This window comes from Notothenia rossii, assembly GCF_949606895.1.
Source record: "Notothenia rossii genome assembly, chromosome: 9".
Taxonomy (NCBI): domain Eukaryota; kingdom Metazoa; phylum Chordata; class Actinopteri; order Perciformes; family Nototheniidae; genus Notothenia; species Notothenia rossii.
The window spans coordinates 74,223,165-74,247,363 of NC_136907.1; the positions used below are offsets into that span (position 1 = coordinate 74,223,165).

General features: G+C 38.9%; 1 protein-coding gene across 2 annotated transcripts in view; it reads right to left on the reverse strand.

Annotated features, from left to right (window-relative positions):
* The window catches only part of LOC307020884 (enhancer of polycomb homolog 1-like), a 51,828-nt gene that overhangs the window by 22,729 nt on the left and 4,900 nt on the right, over positions 1-24,199 (reverse strand). The window contains exons 2-3 of one of the 2 annotated variants that reach the window (XM_079652569.1): positions 23,252-23,341; positions 4,434-4,593 (exon numbers count right to left, since the gene is read on the reverse strand). In XM_079652569.1, coding sequence (XP_079508695.1) covers positions 4,434-4,533 — 100 coding nt within the window. In that variant the 5' untranslated portion in view covers positions 4,534-4,593; positions 23,252-23,341. Of the gene's footprint in view, positions 1-4,433; positions 4,594-20,264; positions 20,721-23,251; positions 23,342-24,199 lie in introns of those variants that run through there. The other variant, XM_079652568.1, reaches the window with a different exon arrangement.

Below are 24,199 nucleotides of genomic sequence, written 5' to 3' on the forward strand. Positions count from 1 at the left end.
CCGGATGTTTCACTTAAAAAAAAAAAAAAAAAAAAATATGAAATTGAATTGAAAATTGATTGAAAATGTCTCGGGAGTCATGTGCAGTACCGGAGTCCACCAGAGAGGCAGCCGCTACGCGACATTAGCCTGCGTACTGCGTAGCCTTCCCTGCCCTGAAGAAGAAGTGATCCTTAGAGCCTGACGAGTTTTAAGCTAATAGCCTATAAAGTTATGGATATTAGAAAGTTATTTTCATTGAAGCAGGCGCCACAAGCTGCAGCAGCAGCAGCAGTATCAGCAGCTGACAACAATGTCATCACCAGTAGTGAAGAAATGGATGATGTTTCAGGTTTGTGAATCAAATGGAGATATCTGCACTCTGGCTGACTGAGTAAGAAGTGAGAAAGAGTGATGTAACGTTAATATTATAGCTAGTAAACATGGAGTAACCACACTAAGTATACCCTTATATGTTAGTATGTATACAGAACATGACTAAAAATTATCCTAAGATGTAACGTTAACCCTTCATACCTCAGTCTACTTTTAAGACACTAAAATAACGTATTCCAATTTTTATTTTGTTTTTTCGCGCGTGGAATTATACCGGCTCTCGTTTCAGTACACATAACAACGGAACCATAGCAACGGAACTGACAGGCAACAGTCAGAAACGTGACTCTTACACTCTTTACGTCACAAACAAAGATGGTGGGTGAGAATAGATCTTTAAAACGATAAGCAATGCGCCAGAATCAAGGTGAGACTATCTGCATCCTTTAAAACAGTGGTTCTCAAACCTTTTTCAATAATGTACTCCCTTTGAAAAAAACATTCCGCCAAGTACCCCCTGATCAGCGCAAAAACAATTTGTTAGGGACAAAATGTCTGTATAAAGAGGTACAGTACAGCGCTGCACCATCAGTGTCTGATTTATTAAAACAACAACCTTGTAACTGAGAAACACTTAAATGCTACATTTCAAATGTTTAGAATCCATCACTAAATTCATGGCCAACCAATTTCAACATCATGCAATAACACTAAGACGACATTAGTTGCATTGAACTGATCTTTTTAATAAGTTGTACTTAAAATGTAGTGAGAAACATGGGCTTGAGCTTCACTGAGGACCTTTGTCATTCTGACAGGGAGACTAAGTTATTACACTTCGAGTTTTGAAATATGTGTAACTCTGTTAATATAAAACCCACACTGCTCAAACTTCGTTACTTTTCCTAAAATTAGTATATTTATTTATTTTGGGGCGTGGGGAATGAAGAGAAAAAAATATATGAGCATGGGATTTTGACCCCTCATATAAACATATGCATAATGCTGCGATATACTTTGTGGCCACACGCCGTTGCCAAGCAACGCTTATTGTTTAGGTCCTTTTGATAAGCAGGCAGTCATATCATTAGCTAGAACTAGCTGGATCTGATAGATTTGGACATAGACGCGAGTGAAGTATAACCGGACACGAGAGAGATCAGATCAGCTGCTGCTGACGGAGAACACGCAGCTCTGCATGATCACAGCTCCGCCGCTGTGACGGACCGTTGAGTGGAGCAAAATACACTAAGAGTTAGACCGAACACACTTAGCTAGTTTATATACTCTGGAACAAGCTAAACTAGTTATAGGCCTACATATATTTATTCTTTACTGTCGGGTCACTCATTACAGGTTCAGCGAGCTGCACGAGACTGACGGGCTGTCAGGAGAGGGAGAGGAAAAGAGAGCACCCCGTTTATTTTTCCCATTTTATTATCCAGAATTACTGTAAACCTTTGAATAAAGTACTTAATCTAGCCTACTATTAGTAGTTTGTTTGAATGCATTATTTATGTTTGTTTTTTTTCATTAACATAAAATAAATCTCACGTACCCCCTACAGTACTCCAACGTACCCCTAGGGGTCCGCGTACCCCCATTTGAGAACCACTGCGTTAAACAAAGCAGTCTATTCTGTCTGACACTATTTGACACAATTTTCATATTTTTGGAGTAATAATAAAGTTTTTGACTAACAGAAATATCGTTTTCTGTCATCACTTTAACATTTTCCGGGGAAATTTGGCATCTTGGTATGAGGACGCACGCCTTAAGTTAAGCGGTTTAGACAAAACCCTGGATATTAAAAACAATAGAAATACTTAATGACAATTAAAACAGTTGGACCTGTCTGCGTTTGTTCGGGGCTACACGACAAGTCTTGTCATCAGAGAGAATGTAAAAACAAATGCAGTGGGGCCTAATGTTCCACAGAAAGCAGTACAGCTTGATCCTTGCGTATCTAAACTCATAAGCTTAATGCAGCTCCTTTCTGCTGAAGATAAACTGTTCATTAAACCACACAGGACTAACGGCACACACTTGACTGGAATACATAAGTGTTTTCAGAGTACAGCACAACGAGCAGAAGGTCAGGGGTGCACGAGATGATTATCAGACGTAATTACAGCACATTTAACCTTCCAGGCGACGGAAAGCACAACGACTGACTGGAAATAACAAACTGTATACAATATGTCCTGTTGTGTGGTACGTTTAGTCCCATCTAACCACATGGCTGACCCGACACTTTAATGGAGTCAGCGTTGATGCGTGCATAATGAACACTGATCGGTTAAAGTTACATTAATGTCCTTTTAGTTTATGCAAAGAAATGTGACTCGCTGCCCTTTCCTAATGGACTGCGAGCCTATTTCTGACGCAAAATACAGACAAATGTAAAAGCTTTTCCTCTCGCTGTGCTTTAACTTTTTACGTTTTCTAGTTTGTTTAAAGCCTCAGTATGTCAAACAAAGGCCAAATCAAACACATTTCATCTCTGTGTCTCAACAGGAGAACTCAGAGCAGGAACAGGGACACATCACTCAGCTTCTGTCCTCACAATTACAGAGCAAACAACGTACAGACGAGAGCATTTGTTTCATTTTTAAGACGATAACCTCAGTGCTGATTAGATAAAAGCAAATTGATTTGATCTAAAGCTGACATGAAGGCAACAGAATGTGACAGGAAGGGTATATGGTTATTGATGAGACTGTAGCATCAAGCTGTGAGCGGTAGGGCTGCTACCATTCATTTCATTATTGCTTCATCTGCCTTTTACTTTCCAGTCAAATTGATTAGTCTATAAAACATAGGAATATAGTTTTTAAAAAGTCTTTCCGGTTTGCCAAAGTCCACGGTCATGACTTTACATGTGATATTTTGTCCGTTTAACACATAATTATAGTCACTTTATTTGATTTAAGGAGAAAAATGATGTTTGAGAGCCTGAAAAAAGCATTTTCTGCAAGTTTTGGTAAAAAAAAAAAAAAAGAAACTTATCGAAAAAGACGCAATTATTTTTGACGAATGACTTAGCAATTAGTTCAGTACAGTTCTCATGATGAGGCCAATAATATACATTTTAAGGAGTATCCCATTTTAAAATTGCAATATTTTTGTGCACAGACTTGTTTTATCAACTGGCACCATGTAAAACAAGCAGCTGCATTAAAACTACCAAAACTAAACTAGACAACACATTTCAGTTCATTTTTTTTATTTCAAGATATAGAAATAATCAACACTGGATTTTCAACACATTTCCCACTGTCTAGACCTGGAGCAATTAAGTCAGAAAGCAATTTGACAGGACAAAACATCTGTCATTGCAGTGTTCAACTAATGGTGTAGAGTACCGCAAATTGCTTTCCTTTGTGACACAAACACGGTGACAGAACTAAGCCAACTCATTTTCTCTGAACTGGGCACTCTGTCAAAGTAAATGGCTTTGTCAAACATGTGACGACTCATTAAAAGCTTATAAAACACATGCTTGATGCCATTAAAAGGATTTTAAAAAATAACTGTCGGAAACCACAGGATCCTTTTAATACCTGTGGACTCGGGAGTCAATTAATTGGCTTTTTTATTTAAGCCTTTCCGCAACCAACTTATCCATCTTCAAAACGCTAGAAAAAACATTGTCTTGCCATCATAAGAGCTCTGTGGTTAACGGTTTACAATAAACTCTACGTGTTAAAGTCAAAATGTAATGACAAATACACTAATGTGCAATATTTTACTCATTGGCATGCACAATTTTAATCTAAAGCCCCCTAAGTTTCTTCTAATGCAATCAAAAAAAAGCATTGCAACCTAATGAAAGAACAAGTTCCTAATCTGCTGCATCACAGACACCAATGTTGAACACCTGAACTTTTGAAAGAACATCCATAACATTCATTTGTTTGCAACTCATATATATCAATACTCAATTACTTGTATATAGACTATTCTGCACCATTTCTATTATATTCTTTTTTATTGTATCTGTTATATTGTGTTGCACTGTTGGAGGAGCCTGTGATCTAAGATTTTCATTGTCATAACTACACTGTAGCTATGCACACATGACAATAAACGCCTTGAATTAAGGGAAGCCCACTCACGCTGTATGTGAATTAGCTGCTTTGGCATCTTGAACTCCCCGGGGTAGAGGGATTCGTAGTACGTGATGTCGCTCTCCGCCTCGGGCACCGGGATGTGCATGTTGTCCCGCTTCTCTCCATAAACCTGCTGCGCCGAGATGGCCCGCTGGAGATGGTGTTCCTGCAGAGACAGAAAAGTGGAGGTGAGACGCCTGGACCACTGAGGGGTAAGGATGGGGAGCGCAACTGGCATTAAAAGGTCTCCTATTATACTGTATTTCATCAATATATTACAGGTCTCAGATATATACAGAACCTGTCTCTGAAGTGTTTGGCTCCAAACAGATCATTGCAGCATTACCCATAATCCCCTCTGTTTCAGCCCTGTTTCCAAAGTGCTGATTCTCTGTCTGTTATTTTAGATGAAAATAAGGAGCCCCTCCCCACGCCCCTCTGAGAGACATTTGGTTAGAAAGAACTCAATGGTGCTCTAGGAGGAGATTCAGGTGATAAGGTGTGTGTGTGTGTGGGGGGGGGGGGTTACCTTGGTTGCTGATTGGCTAATGGTTACACAAGTCAACACATCATTATGACATCATAAAGTGGCCAAAATCTGATCAGCTCATTTTCAGACAGGTTTTTATAGAAATGGATCAGGACAAAAAGAGAGAATCTTTGTTCCTGAAACTTTCAGAGTCTCTTTCCACAGAGGGGACACGAGTTGATGTAATTGATTTTGCATAATAGGTCCCCTTTAAACAGGCACCAGGCTACATTTTTAAAGACTGTGGCATCGATGTTATCCGTTCTTACCGGGTTTCTTATAAAAATGACGAAAATAGATGTCATATTTCTTAATACATAAAATACAACAGTGTTGGTTCTGTTCTCAATTTGTTTTTTCCCTTAAAAAGTAAAAAAAAGAACCGATAAAAATACCATTAAGGAGCCGTATCGGTAAGAGGAGTAGTAGTTGAAATCCTATCCATACCCATCCCTACCTATGATCGATGTGTTCTTAATACAAACAATAACCTGCAGACTGAATTACTTCCAATGCAACAGATGGCACATTTTTCTTTACATTGAAGCGTATTTGTTGTTTGCAAAAGAAAACAAGTGCCACACAGTTGAAAGTCTTTTTAGATAAGTTATAAAACTATATTCAGAACAGATATATATGAAAGAAAAAGACCCTAAAATCTGAATTATAAATACTTAAATAATCCCCGGGAGAAATTCGTTTCTGTTGTTCCATTTTAGAATTTATAAAATAGAAATAAAAGTAAAATAAGTGATAAAACCGTAAGTAAAACTGTGCAATAAAAGATCATATTTATTTGGGTTTCATAATATGAGTGACATAAACAAAAGAAATCAAAGTAATATTTCCATAAAGACCAAATTAAAAAAAACTCCAGCTGAAGGGAACTTTGTGATTTCAGCCTCTGCAGACCATTTACATGCACACAAACCTACATAACACACTACAGGAAAAAAAAGAAGCACAATAGGGCCTCTTTAAGTGAAGCAAACTCAAAACATTTAAGTCTGAAATAACACCACGTTTTAAATGCACGCCAGCTAACTTAAACAAGGGAGACAACTGCCGATGATCCCGTTACACATTGGGCAACATTTGCCCTCCAGATCGTGTAACGTCTTTAGCTTCTGTCACACATATTTCCCAGTAAATGACAGGGATGACCTTTGAGGCACCGCAAGTGACTTCTCTATTCACACCAGCGTTGCTTTCAGGAACATTCCCGTCTTTCGCCTTGTCAAACATGCCACTGGAATGGCATGTGGGCGAGGGATGGGCTGAGGGGGCAGTTCAACCAGCAGGCGATAATTCAACACCGCCATAAAACTCAACGAAAGAAGAAGCAGGGAGAGGGGGGTATGCAATGTAGATTTACGCTTTGGGAAAACATCTCTTATTACTTCCAGGAACATGGGAGGCAAAGAGCTGCATATGTCCGCTATAGGGGATTGAATATAATACAAGTTGCGAGACATGGAATGTTTCTTCACTGACTTCTTGAATCAGAAATAGTCACTACCTACATTAAACTAGGGATGTCCCGATCACCTTTTTTTGCTCCCGAGCCGATTCCGATCATTTGATTTTGACAATTTGCCGATACCGATTTTTCCCGATCCGATCTTTATGCAATGCATTAAGAGAAAAAAAAAGCATTCAAGTTGTCCCTTAAGGTTATTTTTTTATTTAAATTGGATATTCTATCCAACATGGATATAGCTTCTTTCTTTCACAGCAGCATTGCATCAGTTCAGTTGTGCATCATTGGATCAAAACAAAATAAAACTTATCAGTACTCGTTAGCTTACTGCTACAACTAGACACTGCGCCCTGCCCACTCTTTTGCCAGATTTGAGAGAAATAAGCAACCAGGTCTATGAAAACAAGCCCCAAAGAAGCAACACATACATGATGTTGTGTAATTTGAAACCAAAACTAAGGCCTCAGGATGACTTTAAGACTTGAACATGGTCATTTTTGTTTTGTAACATTGAATAAAAAAAATTAAAAAATCTGATCCCCGATTTTTTTGTCCCGATTCCGATCTTTTGAAAATCACGTGATCGGCTCCGATCCCCGATCACGTGATCGGATCATCTCTACATTAAACTCAAATAATTGCAACTACATCTTCAGCAGAGTGTTGTAATTGGTTTGCTTGCTCCATGTGAAAGTGTCCAACGTCAATGATATCGTCATCTGCAATGGTGCCGCTTTCATTCACAAACATTAAAGTACTTCTTATCTTATCTATTCACAACACAGCCATTTCCCCCTTAAAAATAAGGATTTCCGGTGAGATACAGATTGTCCCGAGTATCAACCCTTGCTCCCGTTTACACATGACCTCAAGCAAGATGTGTTGCTGACCATATTAGGGATTGAGGGCACGTGTTAAAAAAGGGACTTGTGAAAAACACCTTGAACGCGAACAAACAGAACTGGAAGGTGGAACAAAATCAAACTAACACATGTCACGCTATTTACATTTAAGAAAGTGGAAACGTTTTCTTTTATGTGAACGAATCTGTGATCAACATGGTCATAAAAGATAATTGATTCAACCTAGAATGATATGACAGTTTCATCCCTCAGGCCATAACACTGTTAAACACCTGAACTTTTGAAAGAACATCCATAACATCCATCTGTCTGCAACTTATATCAATATTCTAATTACTTGTATATGGACTATTCTGCCCTATTTCTATTGTATTCTAATGTATTGTGTTGCACTGTTGGAGGAGCCTGTGACCTAAGATTTTCATTGTCATAACTACACTGTAGCTATGCATAAGGAAGCTGGACAGAGACCAATCATATCAGGAGCACAAGTATTAAAGCCTGACACTGTTTCTGTCCGAAGGCCTTATCTACCCTCCGTCAGTGTGACAAAAGTCTGCTGCTGCCAAGCCTGTTTAGGGGAAATGTCCCAGAAGGAAGGACGGCAGACGGGTTGAGTAACTGGTTTTCTGGCGGGCTTCTTCTTGTCTGAGCGGTCCCAGTCAGTGGTGGTAGCCGAGCCTCTGGGCGCTGAGCCACTGGCAGGCAGACTGTCAACAAAGCGGCTCTGTACAATCTCTCTCTGGGGAGGAGGAGTGTATTTATTGTATTCCTCGAGGTTGTCGGAAACACGGGGGGAGTGGGAAGAGGTGGTAGGGAATAGATTCAAGATTTTCATTGTCATTTGTACATAGCTACTGTGTGGTTATGGCAATGGAAATCTTAAGTCACAGGCTCCTCCAACAGTGCAACACAATAAAACAGATAATAGTGTAAGTAAATAAAATAGAATAGAATATAATAGCTTGCATGTTGCGGACAAAGTTAAATGCACACAACGAAAAGTAAACAAACACTGAAATAAAGTGAAAAAAAGGCAGAGCTGGAGAGGAGCAAAATACTTATTAGCTGTTGTAAGTTGTAACACCTTGTTCAACATGCTTTGGCAATACGATATTTTTGGAAATGGTCATGACAATGAAGCTCCTTTGAATTTGAGTCAAGCAGAAAGTATGTGTGCTTTAAATAAATGAGTGTGTCACTGTGGTCTTTTGGAAAGTAAGAGACTTTGCTTAGTGCAAGTCAGCCATGGTACAGTCACTGATGTGTAACGCAAGTACACACATTGAGGAGGATATACAACATTGAAGAGTTTCAATATGCGGTCAGATTTTGGTTTGGTCTCTAGGGTTTACACCTAAATGCGATTTCTCCACAAAAACAGGTCTGCAACCAACGCTTGCTAAGTCACTGCTTCTTTTTGCAGGTTATGTGACAGTTTAAACTGCCAGCTCTACTGTCTACATCTCATCTGTTAGCTTAACTACCCAGCAGCCCTGCATGGTGAGCCCCAGTGTGCAAAGCTTTTCGAATTACTCCTATACTGATTGGTAGGAGTGTTTAACAAAAGGGCGAGGATTCATTTACCCCAACTAAACAGACAAGTAGGGTTTGGCAAAATGGATCTACTCTGGCACAGTATATGTTGATACATATTTTATGATAATAAATATCATGCTATAGTGAATATTGCGTAAAGTTCTGTGGCAAACCAAATATCAACCAACAAGTCTCTACGAATTAATTTCCACATGGAAAGAGAAACATTAACATTTGCCGTTTATGTTATTCAGTATGCATTATCAAACTGTATTACCTAGATGTAATAGTTATTTATAGAGCAATACCAAAACATAATTCAGAACCTACTTTAAACACAACAGCAATAAAGAAGCACTGTATCCTGTGGTGAGCCTAAAGGTTGCAATCTCTAAACAATAAACTGCAGTCAGACCTAGGGCTGCTCGATTATGGCAAAAATCATAATCTCGATTATTTGGGTCAATAATTGATATCACGATAATTAAAAACGATAATCCATTTACTTTGAAAAAATCAATTTATTGGAGAAAAACATTTCAACAGTATGTTTTTAACAGTTGATTACCCTGAACTTTAAGTACAATTCAACTGAAAAAAAAAAAGATTTAAAAAAAAAAATAATGGTAAAAAAGAAAAATCGTTTATTTCGATTACGTTGTTTTCGTAAGCGTTGCAAGCCATAATCGTAATTGCGATTAATTGAGCAGCCCTAGTCAGACGGTGCCACCCCATTATATCAATGGAGAATTTTCTGCTGAGACATTTATGTAAGCTGTTTTCCCACCTAGCTTCAAGCTCAATGTAAACTGGATTTAGCTTTAATACAAGCTTCTCAGTCAGTCGGCTACAAGTTTTCAAACATTACGGTCGACTATGTAGCTCCGATATACTGTATGTGTTAAGGGGCGGGACATTTCTAAGCTGTTGACCAATCACATCAGAGCCGGCCAGCTAACCAATCAGAGCAGACTGGGCTCTGGTTTCAGACAGAGGGTGAAAAGAAGTGATGCCGCACAGGCAGTATGAGAACAATAAAGAGCTTTTAGAACGTTAAAGCATGAAAACATGCTAAAGTAGAGGAACATAATATAAATATGAACCTGAAAATTAGCTTTAACAGGGCCCCTTTAACATAAATAAAAGAGTATGTTAACTGCCAGGGAGGTATAAAAGTGAACTTTATAATGTGTCACATTCAGAACAACATTATGTTGTGATTTTAAACACGTTCAGCCTGTATTACATTTATTTTGAGTCCCAGAGCAACTGATAATCAACCACGTTTGGGCTTAGGGAGCAACACTATTCAACACGGTCTGTGGTACCAAAGGCAAATAATTGTATTTTACATTCATGGAGCTTTATAGTGCCATCTGTTCTGAGGATGTAGCTGGTGACGCTGCTTTGGACAGCCTTGCACTTTTATTTTAGTGCTTCCCTAAGGCTTCTAGATACGAAGCTCACAACGCTTACACTTTCACCCAAAGCATTTACTCTGACCCCCTCTATGAATGTACGCTCACAAAAACCTTCATGTTCCTATCGAATTCTCACTGAATCATTCCCCCCGATAGGCGAATGCCAAAACCTCCGCCTCAATGTCCTCGGGCTTCTCCACAATAAGAGAAAAACTCATAAAAATCAAACTGCATTGAGCGAAAACACGCAGGCTGCCAAACCCAATCAAGCAATGCGTTCGTTTACTTTCCCGGCTATTTGCTGGAGAATAAATAGACTTAAATTGAGGTGAACAGTCAGAATACAGAACATTAGCTGATAGCTTTTTCCTTTCGCTCTCGCTTTCTCACACATACACACAAGAGTCCAGAAATAGCCCTGTAAAATCACCACATCCATCACTGTCAGGTCTGCTGAGGCAGGCCGAGCTTCCTCCACCTTCCTCGCTCTCGCCTCCGACAGCTACTATCCCAGACACTGTAAACGCCACTTAACATGACGGACAGCTGCAAGGGCTGCTGGGTAACGCTGTCGAGAGGCGCATGGATACAATACAAGGCGGTTTAAAGCAACACGCGGTAGAGGGTGGTTTTTAATAACCAGTGCGATTAGGTTCGTGGGAAATTAACAGCAACCATGACAATGCGCTTTCGACTCAGGCGGACAAACGACTGATCATGAATTGAGAAACTTTTACGGTTAAACTTATGGTGGATAAAAAGGAGTTTCTGTAAGGGTATAATAATTCTGTAACACGAGAGTAGGTCAACTTTTGCATCACTATGATGTAAAACTAGGGCTGCACGATTCATCTTTTTAATATGGAGTAGTGCAATATCCAAATCGCATTTAGAGCATTATTTGGTAAAGGCTAATGGGAGAAAATATAGGAATTAGAAATACTTTCATAATCGCAAGGGGACATTGGTTTCCTGACACTCGGTCCATTTAGATTGAATAAAGAAGAATAAGTTATATCAACATAGGTACAAATGTGAGCAAAATGATCAAATGAGATAAAAACGTATTAAATTAAAAAAGGTCATTGTGGAGCTGCAGAGAAGTCATAAAGACCGTATTCTACAGAATTAAAAATAACCCTAAACCTTTCCTAATCCTTTAGTACAGGTCGTCTTAAGAAACTATCCTTTCAACATAATGATTGAGAATACAGTGATTTAAAAAATAAAAAAAGATTCCCTCTGATAAAGCAATTGCAAAGTGATTCACAATATTACTCAGAAATAATTGCACATTTTCCAAAAAGTGCAGCCCTAAATTACTAGTCATAAATTGAGGAAAGATTTTTTCAAAATGTACATGCTGTAATGCTCAAAACGGTCTTTCTTTTTCCTCATACTGCTGTTAGCTTGAGAGAAACTCCCTCCCCAGTCTTTGCAGGCCATTAACACGCACAAAAACCTATAGAAACACAACAGAAAAGGGAAAACCCCAAAGGCACTTTAATATAAAGGATAAAAGTAGTGTATAAAAGCGTAGGAAAATCTCGAACAAAGGACAACTTTTACATTTCTTTGAAAGAAATCCAATGACTCCCAAACAGGACCCGTACAAAGTTTTCTGGCTTTCCACAACTTAGCAACTCAGCTTTGCCAACTCATTTGCCTAGCTTGCAAACCGTATGAGGATATAGATTGCAAAACTTGCCTCAAGACTGGTGTTAATTTCCCTGCGCACATTCACATCAATATAAAACTGTCAGTGGAATAAAGAAGGGGAAACGGCTGACTAGGCAACTTTCACAGCATGAAGGCTACAGAGACTTTGGTCAGGTGACATGCCCCACATTTCCATCCAGCAAGGTCACATGCTGAGCAACTGGTGGTATGCCAGAGTGTGAGGCTCTTTAGTGTGTGTGTGTGTGTGTGTGTGTGTGTGTGTGTGTGTGTGTGTGTGTACAAGAACGGTGTTTGGCAAAGAGGCAAACACAACAGATGCCTGTGGGCTCCCAGCAGGGCCGCAGACACTGACCTCACTTTCACCCAAACACAAGACAAAGTGCCTCGCTCAAAACAAACAAGCCGCACGTGCCGAGGGAGTTTCGGCGATGACAGCTTTTCAGTAAAGCCACGCTACACACACACACACACAGCCTGTAAATTACAAAACCACATGCAATGGTGAGCAATGATCCTTGAAAAGCAAGGAGAAAGCAAGAGTGTAGTGCTCCCTAAAACAGCACAAACGAGCAAGGCTTAATGTAGCATACAGCCTGTTTTTCACTGGGAAAATCTGTCCGACATATTTAAGGCTCTGAAATCAAGCAAAGTGTCGAGCGGGGCGAAGTTAAAAAAGAAACTACAATGTCAGATGATTTGTTTCACAATTTGTCAACCACTATTCTGCATGCAGCATCGGCAGTATGAGATTAAAGCATGACAACAGTAAAAATACAAAATGTGAACCAGAAAAGGAGCACAATAGGGTTCCTCCACGTAACTTCTGTTCTTCTTAACCAGGGCCGGCCCTTGGCACAGGCAGTATAGGTGAATGCTAAGGGCGCATCCACCCATCGGGGGCGCCGAAAATTGGGGAGAAAAAAAAAAAGTTAGAATTTTTTTTAATTTCATAACACAATTTCCCGATTTTGGATCAACTAAGTACATACTTATTATCTTATACTAACAGAACTACGCCTATATTGCGTACAGCGCCACCCCCCCCCAATCAAGTTGAACTGTCCCAGCAAAAACCAGAGGTTTATGTGAAATAGTTAGTTTTTTTGTAATGGTTTGTGTGCAATTATAGGTTTTAATTTTGTATTTGTGTTTATTTAAAATAAATGAAACTCCCACAAAACGTATACAGCTTCTGTGCTTTTGTTAACATTGAAATGTACTGTGTATGCGGCCGCGGGGGGGGGGGGGGGGGGGGGGGGGGGGGGGAGAGCTTTAGAGAGCTCTCTCCTGAAAGACTGAGCGGCTCTGATAACCTCAGCTCAGGGAGGTAAAGGCACACCTTTATATGATCATTATAGTTGTAAAACTGGTAAAAAACTATACGACAGTAAAAAAAAAGTAGTTATTAATAAACAAGAATAGAGTTTGAAAGGAGAGTGATTTCTAAAATATCCATAAAGAAAAAGAAAATCTGTTTACAGATCCGTTTCATATGTTGAGAGATGTATCCATAGATCTCCTAATGTTGCTCTCAAAGTGCACCAGATTGATGCTTTTAACTTCAATAAAAAAAAAAAACCTAGTGGAGGTTAGGTCCACCCAACTTAAATCATATTCAAATGGATAGGAAACTAAATACATTTGCGCACATCTTGTGTCCATATCTTTCTGGTTTGGTGGTGATGCCACAACCGTGCACGTGCATGCATGTGGGAGTAATAGTGAGTTTCTGCATTGCTTTGGGGGGGGGGGGGGGGGGGGGGGGGCAGCTAAAATATTGCCTAGGGCAGCAAATTGGTCAGGGCCGGCCCTGTACTTAACATTTGGAATTTATAGGGTTAACTATAGGGTTCCGGATGATCCCAGTGTCTGGAAAATTGGTCAACTCTAACTGGGCAAAGTGGCCGTATTAAAAATGTCTGTATCCCTTCAACGCTGCTAATGACAAAGAAGAGTCTAAGATCACAATAAAATGAAGAGGATCGCCATCATACTTAAACAACATGCAACTTAAAGTTTGGTCTCAATAAACATATGATGATTACTGCAATTTCTTCCATTTGTCCAGTCCATTCAATGCTCCCAGGACAGCAGCAATTAGTTGAATGAATCCCTGGCATTATGAAAGGTGTACATTTACTAGTGTTTCAGAGTTTAACAGATGTTTACTAGCAGAGTCACCACATATATGGAGAGCACACTGTAATCATGCAGACCACAACATTGAACGGGTCCGTCCATGTGGTTGAGGCTGCGATAAGCTTAGCGTGGAGTAGGGCTGCAAAGAACTCCCTTTTTTTAAATCTCAGATTCATTTGTTTCTTGGTTAGTTCAATTGATTAATGGGTCTATGAAATCTCAGAAAACTGTGGGAAAGGGGGGTCCAATGCCACCTCAAGCACATGATGTCTTTAACAAGGTCACGGTTGGTCCACTACGCAAAGAGATTCAATACATTTAATGTTTAGCAGAATAAAGAAACTAGAGATATTCACATTCAAAAAAGCGTGAATCAGTGAATTGTACTTATTGTTTCTAAACAAAGAAAAATATTCAAACTGATCAAAAGAGTTGGGTGATTTCTTTAATATTAATCAACTAAAAGTATTATTTCCTGAATGTAGCATAAAGGGACTGCATTTCTGTGTTGTACAATTACAATAAATGAACCGCAATATTTCCACAGGCAAGCACTTTCCCCCTGTGTGGATCAATGAGTTAAAAATCAAGGATGCACAACTAAAAACACATGCACTTGCGGTACAATGAAGCAACAACATCATAAATTAAGGGCTGAAGGAGTGAGTCATGCATTTTTTTTTTTTAAAGCATGAGCAACCAACAGTAACTCAAACCATATTTCCTATGAAACACCTGACGTAGAAATTCAAAACAGACTTCTGAGCATTTGCAGCAAGTCTTGGCCTACCTCTTATGATAATATGATTGTTACATAAGGGAGCTCTCCAGCTGAGCACAACACAGACTTTGAAGTGACAGCAACCCCTCCCCCCGTCATCCTCCTCCCGTGTGCCACGTGCCGCCGGTCTGCCAGCCTGCTGAGCCATCTGACACACTGACACACAGCCAGCACCAGACTGGCTGCAAAGCACTGAATAACAACAGCATCCACCAGGCAGGAAAGTCTGGACTGATATTCCCACGAGTGCCACTTTGTTAGGACCAGTGGTGGGGGCCCTTACAGATTTAAAAAACACTACTGCATTAAGCCCCCCCCCCCCACAAACACATACTTACAATATTTTCTTTGACAACTATTGCAGTAACTATGCTTCTGCAACACGGGAACCACTATTGCTTTACTTTTCTCTATTCAATTATTACTAATATTGAACACGTCGCCGGACCAAATTGCACAACTTGGGATATCAGAAATACACCCAAAAAGTGTGAACAGTCCTGCAGATTGTACATGTCCTCTTGTATACTTCTCAAAGTGTACACTTATTTGTGCAGACTACTTTCAGAACATTTTTAATAAACGATCCTAATGCAAAGTGGTGGGGACAAAATTGGCCATTTCCAAAAGTGTAGGGGAAATATCCCCAGCATCCCAAGTATAAATGACGCCTATGGATATTCCCCCATTTACAAGCCCTTATATTTAAACATGAGTCAAGAAGACTGCAGGGTCAACTAGGTCATACTTATCTAAAATAATCCGATGTGATGCTAAGAATGACAGAAGTTGTCAAATAAATGTCATGCAATGAATGGAAGAACACATTTCCCATCTAGTTTTTTCTAAACAAGCCCCTGCATCCAAAAGATAAGCACCATAACACTCAGCATAAAATCGGGAAGCAGTCTTTGTTTATTTACATGACTCAGGGACTCATTCATCCCTTAAACTGAGCTAAAATATCTACTTCTCTAGCTAAATCATAATACGCTAAGGATAGAACATGAACTACCAGAATAGCTTGTGAAGTTCTACAATTTGTATATTTGAAAATGTGCAGTGGCAAGAGAATTTGGATGTGGTTCAATCTAATCCAGAAAATCCAATGTCAAGACTGGGAAACCAGCGAGACCGTTACAGTGAGAGTTGTAACAGATACTGGAAAAAACAACCCTTTATGTAATGTCAACTTAGATAAATAAATAATATAAATATGTAAATGCAGGTTTGTGATGCAAGACTGGGAGATTAAATATGATATCTCTCACCGCTACATGGCAATGAAAGTATTATTTAAATACAGTGAAGATCACAACACAGTCTCAATACAAACAAACATCAAACGCTGAATATTATTGTCATCTCAAAGTGCTTAATAGCTGTGATGACCTGCACTAAAGCAATGCAATCATTATTTTTGTATTAATTTTTTATATGAATTTTCAATCAGCATTATCCTGCACAATCATCACTAATATCATTCCGCAGATTGGACCATTCTAGAATATTATATATTTGATTATGATTATTGATGCATTAGAGCAGGGGTGTCAAACGTACGGCCCGCGGGCCGGATCAGGCCCGTGAACAAGTTTAATCCGGCCCGCGAGATGATTTTGGAAAGTATAAAAAATAAAAAGAGCTGCAATTTTTCAATGAAAGAAACTGCTGTTCTAAATGTGTCCACTGGGTGTCGCAATAGCAATTATGTGAAGCGAGCAAACTATGTATAACGGGGCTGAGGAAGTAATCCTGTGTTTACAGTCTATCGTGCTTGGCTTCCTCACTCCCCAAAATGTCGCTATCAAAAAAGAGAAAAGTGGACACAGAGTGCAGAGTTTTCCAAGAAAAATGGTCATCCTCCTATTTATTCACGGAAGTGAATGGGAAACCCGTGTGTTTGGTTTGTTCGCAGCACGTTTCAGTGCTGAAAGAATATAACCTTCGTCGCCACTATGAGACTCAACATGCCGACAAATATGATAACTTGAAAGGAAAACAGAGAAGCGAAAAGGTGAAGGAATTGCTGGCGGGTCTGAAAAAACAGCAGTCTGTGTTTACTCATAGCCGAGAAATCGGCGATGCTGCAGTGAAAGCCAGCTACCTTATTGCTAATGAAATTGCAGTGGCTTCAAAACCATTTAGCGAGGGTGAATTTGTGAAGACATGCATGCTGACAGCTGCAGAGATTGTGTGCCCTGAAAAGCGTCAAGCTTTTGAAAATATCAGCCTGACAAGAAACACAGTTGCACACAGGATTTCTGATCTTTCGGAGGATTTGGACAGCCAATTGAAGCGCAAAGTTAAGTCGTTTATTGCGTTTTCAGTTGCAATTGATGAAAGCACGGACATTACAGATGTTGCGCAACTGGCCATATTCATCCGCGGAGTTGATGATACTTTGACCGTAACCGAGGAGTTTGTGGAGTTGGTGCCGATGACGGATACCACGACAGCGGCTGATATTTTCAACACACTCGAGGGTGCCCTGGACAGAGTCGGAGTGGACTGGTCACGCGCTGTCAGCGTGGCTACAGACGGTGCGCCTTCAATGATCGGGAAAAAAGCAGGTGTTGTGACGAAATTCAGGGAAAAAGTGCAGACTGCAAATGGAGGACGTGATTTTTGGACTTTTCACTGTATTTTGCACCAGGAGGCATTGTGTTGCAAGTCATTAAAGATGGATAACGTCATGAAGGTGGTCGTCCAAACTGTTAATTTCATCCGATCAAGAGGCTTGAATCACCGTCAGTTTGACAACCTTCTCAGAGATAAAGACCACAACTACGGCCTGCCTTACCACACCGAGGTAAGATGGTTAAGCCGAGGCATTGTGCTGAGGCGTTTCTTTGATTTACGAGAGGAAATTGAACAATTCATGAAACAAAAAGGCAGACCAGTGTTAGAATTTAAGTCCAAAGAATGGATGCAGGATCTTGCGTTCATGGTGGATGTTACAGAGCACTTGAATAACTTGAACACAATGCTGCAGGGGCGCAACAAAGTTGTAACGCAGTATTATGACAGCGTATGTGCGTTCAAGTTGAAGCTGTCATTGTGGGAGACGCAGCTCGCGGGAGGTGATGCAGCGCACTTTCCTTGTCTGAAAAATGTGTGCGATACCCAACATGTCGCAGACATGAAGCGGTTCAAAGATAAACTAATAGGACTATTGCGGGAGTTTGAGCAACGCTTTCAGATTTTTGGTGAACTGGAGAAAGACTTCAAAGTTTTCTGCTCGCCATTCACCGCGAATGCCTCTGATCTGCCCGTCAACATTCAACTTGAAATAATAGACTTGCAGTGTGACTCAGATTTGAAGGGGAAATTTGCTGCAGCTGGCTTAGACACATTTTATCAGTATCTTTTGCCAGGTTACCCCAACTTGACAGCCCTTGCTGCAAAAGTGTTGTGCATGTTTGGAACCACGTATATTTGTGAGCAAGTTTTCTCTGTAATGAGCATCAATAAAACAAAGCTGCGCTCAAGGCTCACGCACAAGCACTTAAATGACATCCTGAAATTGGCTGCCACTCAGGCTTTGACCCCTGATATTGATGCACTTGTGAAAGCTAAAAGATGCCAGGTTTCAGGAGCAAAAACAACAGTGGGTAACCCAACTTAAAATGCTGCATAAGACACTGCACCCTGATATAGTTATCTAAAAAATGATTGTCTTCTGTGCAGATTGAAAGAAAGTGAACAGTGTGTTATTTACTGTAATAATGACAGTAACTTCAGTTCATAAGTTAGGTTTGTTGAAATTGTTCATGCATTGCACAGCTTTTATTTATCAATAAGTAATGTAGCCTACAAGGCAGGAAGTAAGTAACTCAACCCTCTTGAAAAGTTTCTACCTCAATTTGTCTCAATCATTTGGTGAGTTAGTACAGGATTAATATGTTAAAATGACAAATTAGTTATTTGAGAAGAGTTTTTGTATTTTGTTCATTCCCAGTATATGACTTAATGTTGTTGTATGGCTTTTTGTTGATACGCCAAGTCTAAATGTGCTTGTACTGTTATTGCACTAAAGTTCACTAAACTTAAACAAAGAAAACAATCTGAAGTTGTCGTCATTTTTTTGTTATTATGCTATGATTTTACCGCTCCGGCCCACTTGGGAATAGATTTTCCTCCATGTGGCCCCTGAGCTAAAATGAGTTTGACACCCCTGCATTAGAGTGTCATCAAAGCTGCAGCTAGTTTTAATGACTTTGTATACTGCAGGGTAGCTTGTGAATTGACTCCAGGTGTAACTAAAGTCATATTTAAGAGTTGATTATATTTCACACCATTTATCCAGATCTGCAAAGTAACTAAAGTTATTAATGAATGTATTGAAGTAAAAGTATACACACACACGTATGCCTGATCACATTGCTGCTGTAACTAAACAATTTCCTCAATTTAGGATCAATAAAAGTATCAATCTAATCAAAACACATGATGTATTATTCTGAAATGGGCCATTATGCATAATAAGTATTTTCACTTTAAGTTTATTTTGATGCCAATACTTTTACTTGAGTATCATATTGATTGCAGGACTTTAACTTGTAAAAGTATTCCTACACTCTGGCACTTCTACTTTTACTCAAGTACAAGATCTGAGTCCTTCTTCCACCTCTGATTGTATGTCATTACTGTCATGCCAATAAAGCTATTTGAATTTGAATCGAGTTTCCCCTCGGCAGCAGTGTTGACATTTCTGTACAAAGCAGCAAAAAATGAAAATACTTGATGTAAAGTACCTCAAAATGGTAATTAAGTAGTATAGATAGATACTTTGTATATCCCATGTTCGGAAATGATTTTATCACAGCAGCATTTTGACAGTAAGAATACGTATTGACTTTAAACCACTGGTCGTAACTGTACAAATAATTGGAAACACTGTATGTCAATATGGCCATGCTAATAAAGCTATTTGAGTTTGAATTGAGTTTCCCCTCAATGCATGGCAGCAGTGTTGACATTTCTGTCTGCTAGCAGCACAGATGCCACATATAATCTGAAATCACTAGCTCCCCCTTGCCCTGGTCCTTTGCAATTACGCCAACACAAGGCCTCGTCCCGACACACAGGAGACAAAATGTCGGAATTGCTGAAGTCACATGACTCCTTTGTACTTAGAAAACCACCTCACGTACAAATAAAGCAGAGCAAACCTGCTTATCTCATCCAAAAACCACACATTATATCCCCGTGTAACCATAACAATAACCACCGTCACACCAACGGTCCGTTTAGAACGGAATTCCGTCGTGTTTCTCCTGAGAAAAAACAGCGGCCATTTTGTGTGAAAGCTTGCGCAGAGAAGAAAAAAAAAAAGGAGGGACGCTTCATTTAAAAAATAATAATAAACCACATAAATTCAACATTTTTTAAGTAAATCATACCGATTCCTCTTCTTTCTCCATCCCCGTGGGCATCTGCGGCACGGCCCGGTTAATGGAGGCATACTCGTGCAGGTCGGGTAAATCCTCGCAACGGAACACGGGCAGCGGCTTGGTAGCGTCCAGAGCTCGCGCCCGAAACGACAATTTACTCATTTTTTCACAACTCGAGATGCAATATAAATCTATCGGATCTCCTGATATTCACAACGGTACCGAGTGGCGCTTTCATGGATGTTTCTGTGCGGTTTTCTCTACTCTAACGTTGTAAAGCTTGTATTTAGGGCGTCGCCAACGGAGCCGGGGGAAGGGCCCGGATCTTGGTCGCTCTCTCTCGGACTGTTTTTTTCCGACGCTCCGCTCCCTACCGTTGGTTCAGTGCGCCATGGACAACATGGCGGACATTTAAAACTCTTTTGCTCTGTTTCGTTCGCAGCGGTCCAACCCCCAGCGCGCGGACCGACCATTCCCACACGGTCCCGAGCGCTTGCGCGTTGCGGGGGTGGGGGGAAGGGGGGCAAACTGACTGCTTTACACACACACACACTTATATATTAATGATTGCAATTACCGTTAGGCGGAAATATATATATTGTTTAAAAAAAAATAGAGAATCTAAATGAACATTAATGAAACATGAGAAAGGAAAATAAACAAATAAGTAGATCCAATACAATTATACTAAATAAGTAGATAATAATTAATAAAAAGCCAAAAATACACAAATAAGTATACTTACAATGTATACTCTATTTAGTAGATACTAATGAATAAAAGCCAAAAATAAACAAATAAGTAAAAAAAAATTATACAAAATAATCCCAATTAATAAAAGCCAAACAAATTATCAAAGTAATAAATGTATGAATACAAAAAGAGACTTGATTTACGTGTGTAAAACAAAAACAAGTAATGAAAGGCATAACTTTTGCTCCTATTTGCATACAACACACATATTGACTTTGCAGTAAATATGTAATATTAAAGACCAATAACATCGTAGCCACATTTGATTTTTAGTAGTAAATAAAGAGGAATCAAAGCTTATATCAATTTTTATTCCATTAAGTATTAATTCTATTTTTAGGCATGTTTTTTGTATTTATTAAACCATACTACCATTAGGAATTACAGTAGGCTACACACAACTACCCTACACATAAAGCAGTACAAAAAAGCCTCAAACTAAACCTATTTACCTATAACTTTGAATATTGATGTTATGGTAATTAGTGTTAGTGCTTTTCAGTAGACAAAAGATCATCCGTCTAAGTTTATTCCTTTGTGTTCATTTTCATGCGTAAATCCTTAATATATTTTTAAAATATGTTTAATAAATAAAGTACCCTAACATTCTAGCACTAGAAAAGGTTCAAACTTTAGTAGACCTTTTAAATCCTGAGAAATCAAAAGCTTATTTTCAAATTAATTCAGTTTTATAATAATTTCTCTTTTTTTTTTTAAATCATGCTTTAGTGATATTATTTTTTTTTAAAACACCTCTAAAATGTGACTAATAGTATACCATTACCGTGGGGTCTTAAAAAGTATTACAAGTTGATAAATCAGTATATAAATATATATAAATTGTCCAAAGAGGTTGTATTCTACAGTCTGCCTGAATGTAATCATTGCGTAGGTGTGTAGTGTGATTCTGTGTAGTTTATTTATGGCATCCCGTTGGACTTTACGTCATCTGAACAGGACACCGCACGCTCACTGCTTGATAGCGCGAGAAAGGTCCGTTTACGCCGGTTGTTAAACAACATCGTTATGGGGAAATGCAAGTTTGCGTCCAAATGGTTGGAAGATAAGGAGGAAGGACAATCAATACTGTATATAGTCAATGTGAGGTAAAGTGTGTCGCCAAGGTAACCGGTTAAAACTCGAAGTGGCGATGAGCTCTAAAAATGTATGGAAAGGGCCTTAAAAAAGGTTTTACATCTGACTTCAGGATTCCTGCATTATAATACAGTACACACAACTTCCCTACAATTCTGTAAAAAAAAGCATCAACTTTTTCCTTTAGCTGAATAAAAATCAACTATTTGTTATTATATAAATGATGATTGTTTTATGCTTTTTGTGATTTTACGCCTTTCATTAGACCTTTAAAATCATGAGAAATCAAATGGTTATCCGTTCCAATGTGTTCTGTTTTATAACTTCTCGTTTTCATCATGCTTTAGTTATTGATATAAAAGAATGTTGAAATGTGACCAATAAAAAATACCTTTATGAGACAATACTACCCTAAAAGTTCTAGCAGTAAAATAAGAGCCTCAAGTTAAACCTAGTTTTCTAAAATACCACCTTACTCTGAATTATTATTTTATGGTAATTGGTTTTATGTATTTTATTATTAGAACTTTAAAATCATGAGAAATCAAAATGTCATCCGTCCAAGTTTATTCTGTGTTATAACTTTTCTTTTTAAATCATGCTTTAGTTATTGATATATAACACGCGAGTCGACTACCCTGACATTCTAGCAGTAAAAAAAGGCTCAAACTTATCCAGTTTACTAATATACTACCTTATGTTATGGCAATGTGTTAATGGTTTTGTGTTAAACAAATCCTCAGCAGGGGTAAGAGTAACAAACTCCACATTATCCACACAAGCCAACGCCTAAAATACCAGAGGAATGACCGGATTACTCGGACCCAGAGAACCTTATCTCTACAACAGCTTTGGAGGAATGTTTATCCCAGGTAAACCTCTCCATGTTCACCACCTCAACACTGTCGCCCTCTGCTGGTGCAACAGGTTAAATATCAGAGCACCAACATGTATTTTAAAGCAGACAAAACTGCACACAAAATGTCCTGAACGTGTATACCCAAAAGCAGCTACATTATGCAGTTTGGGTATTTCCAGCAAACCCCAATGGATTGGGAGAATTGATATGCCACACAACAAAAGCCAAAGACATCTAGAAGGATCATTCATGCTGTATCAATATTGTAAGAATCATTAGAACGTCTTACCTGTTGATGACATTTTGTTTATCCAGGGTCCACCCAGGGGAACGGAGGGTCACTTTTCATTATTAAATCCACTGACGGCATCAGGATGACCTGAAAGCAACAAAAACATTTAGCCAAAAGTACGCATTTTGGGACCTTTTCACCATAACACAAAGCTTTAAAGAGGAAGTGACGGCTTTGTATTCGTATTTTAAATCACAATTACGATTTTTTTAGTTGAATTATACTTAAAGTTCAGGGTAATAAACTGTTAAAAACATACTGTTCAAAAAAAAAATCTTCAATAAATGGATGTTTTCAAAGTAAATGGATAATCGTTTTTAATAATCGTGATGTCAATTATTGACCCAAACAATCGAGATTATGATTTTTGCCATAATCGAGCAGCCCTACGTGGCACTCAAGTGAAATGATTTCGAGATTTCAATTTTTTTTTAGTAGAGGGTTGTATGAGCAAAGTGGAAACATAAGTCGACCACCTGATTTTAATTGCAACGACCACACCTGGCTGTGTTTATAGGTTTCTCACTGAGTGGACTCTTTAGTGTGGTGAATTAGTATTATTGAGTTTAGTTGATTATATCATTTATCTCGTGGAAATACAATTGTTCATACTGCAACATGATTGGAGAAGGGATACATAATATGATGCCAATTGAAAATCAAGTCCTGGATGACAGTGAAGTTGATACACAACAGGCAGGTAGGAAATAATATAGAAATAAAGGGGAATATCATGAAGCAAAGGCCCCGTAGTAGGACTGCTCAATTAATCGTATTTTAAATCGCAATTACGATTATGGCTTGCAACGATTACGAAAACAACGTAATCGAAATAAAACGATAATTTTTTTATTATTAGATTTTTTCTCTCCAAATTTTTCAGTTGAATTATACTTAAAGTTCAGGGTAATCAACTGTTAAGAAGATACTGTTCACATTTTCTTT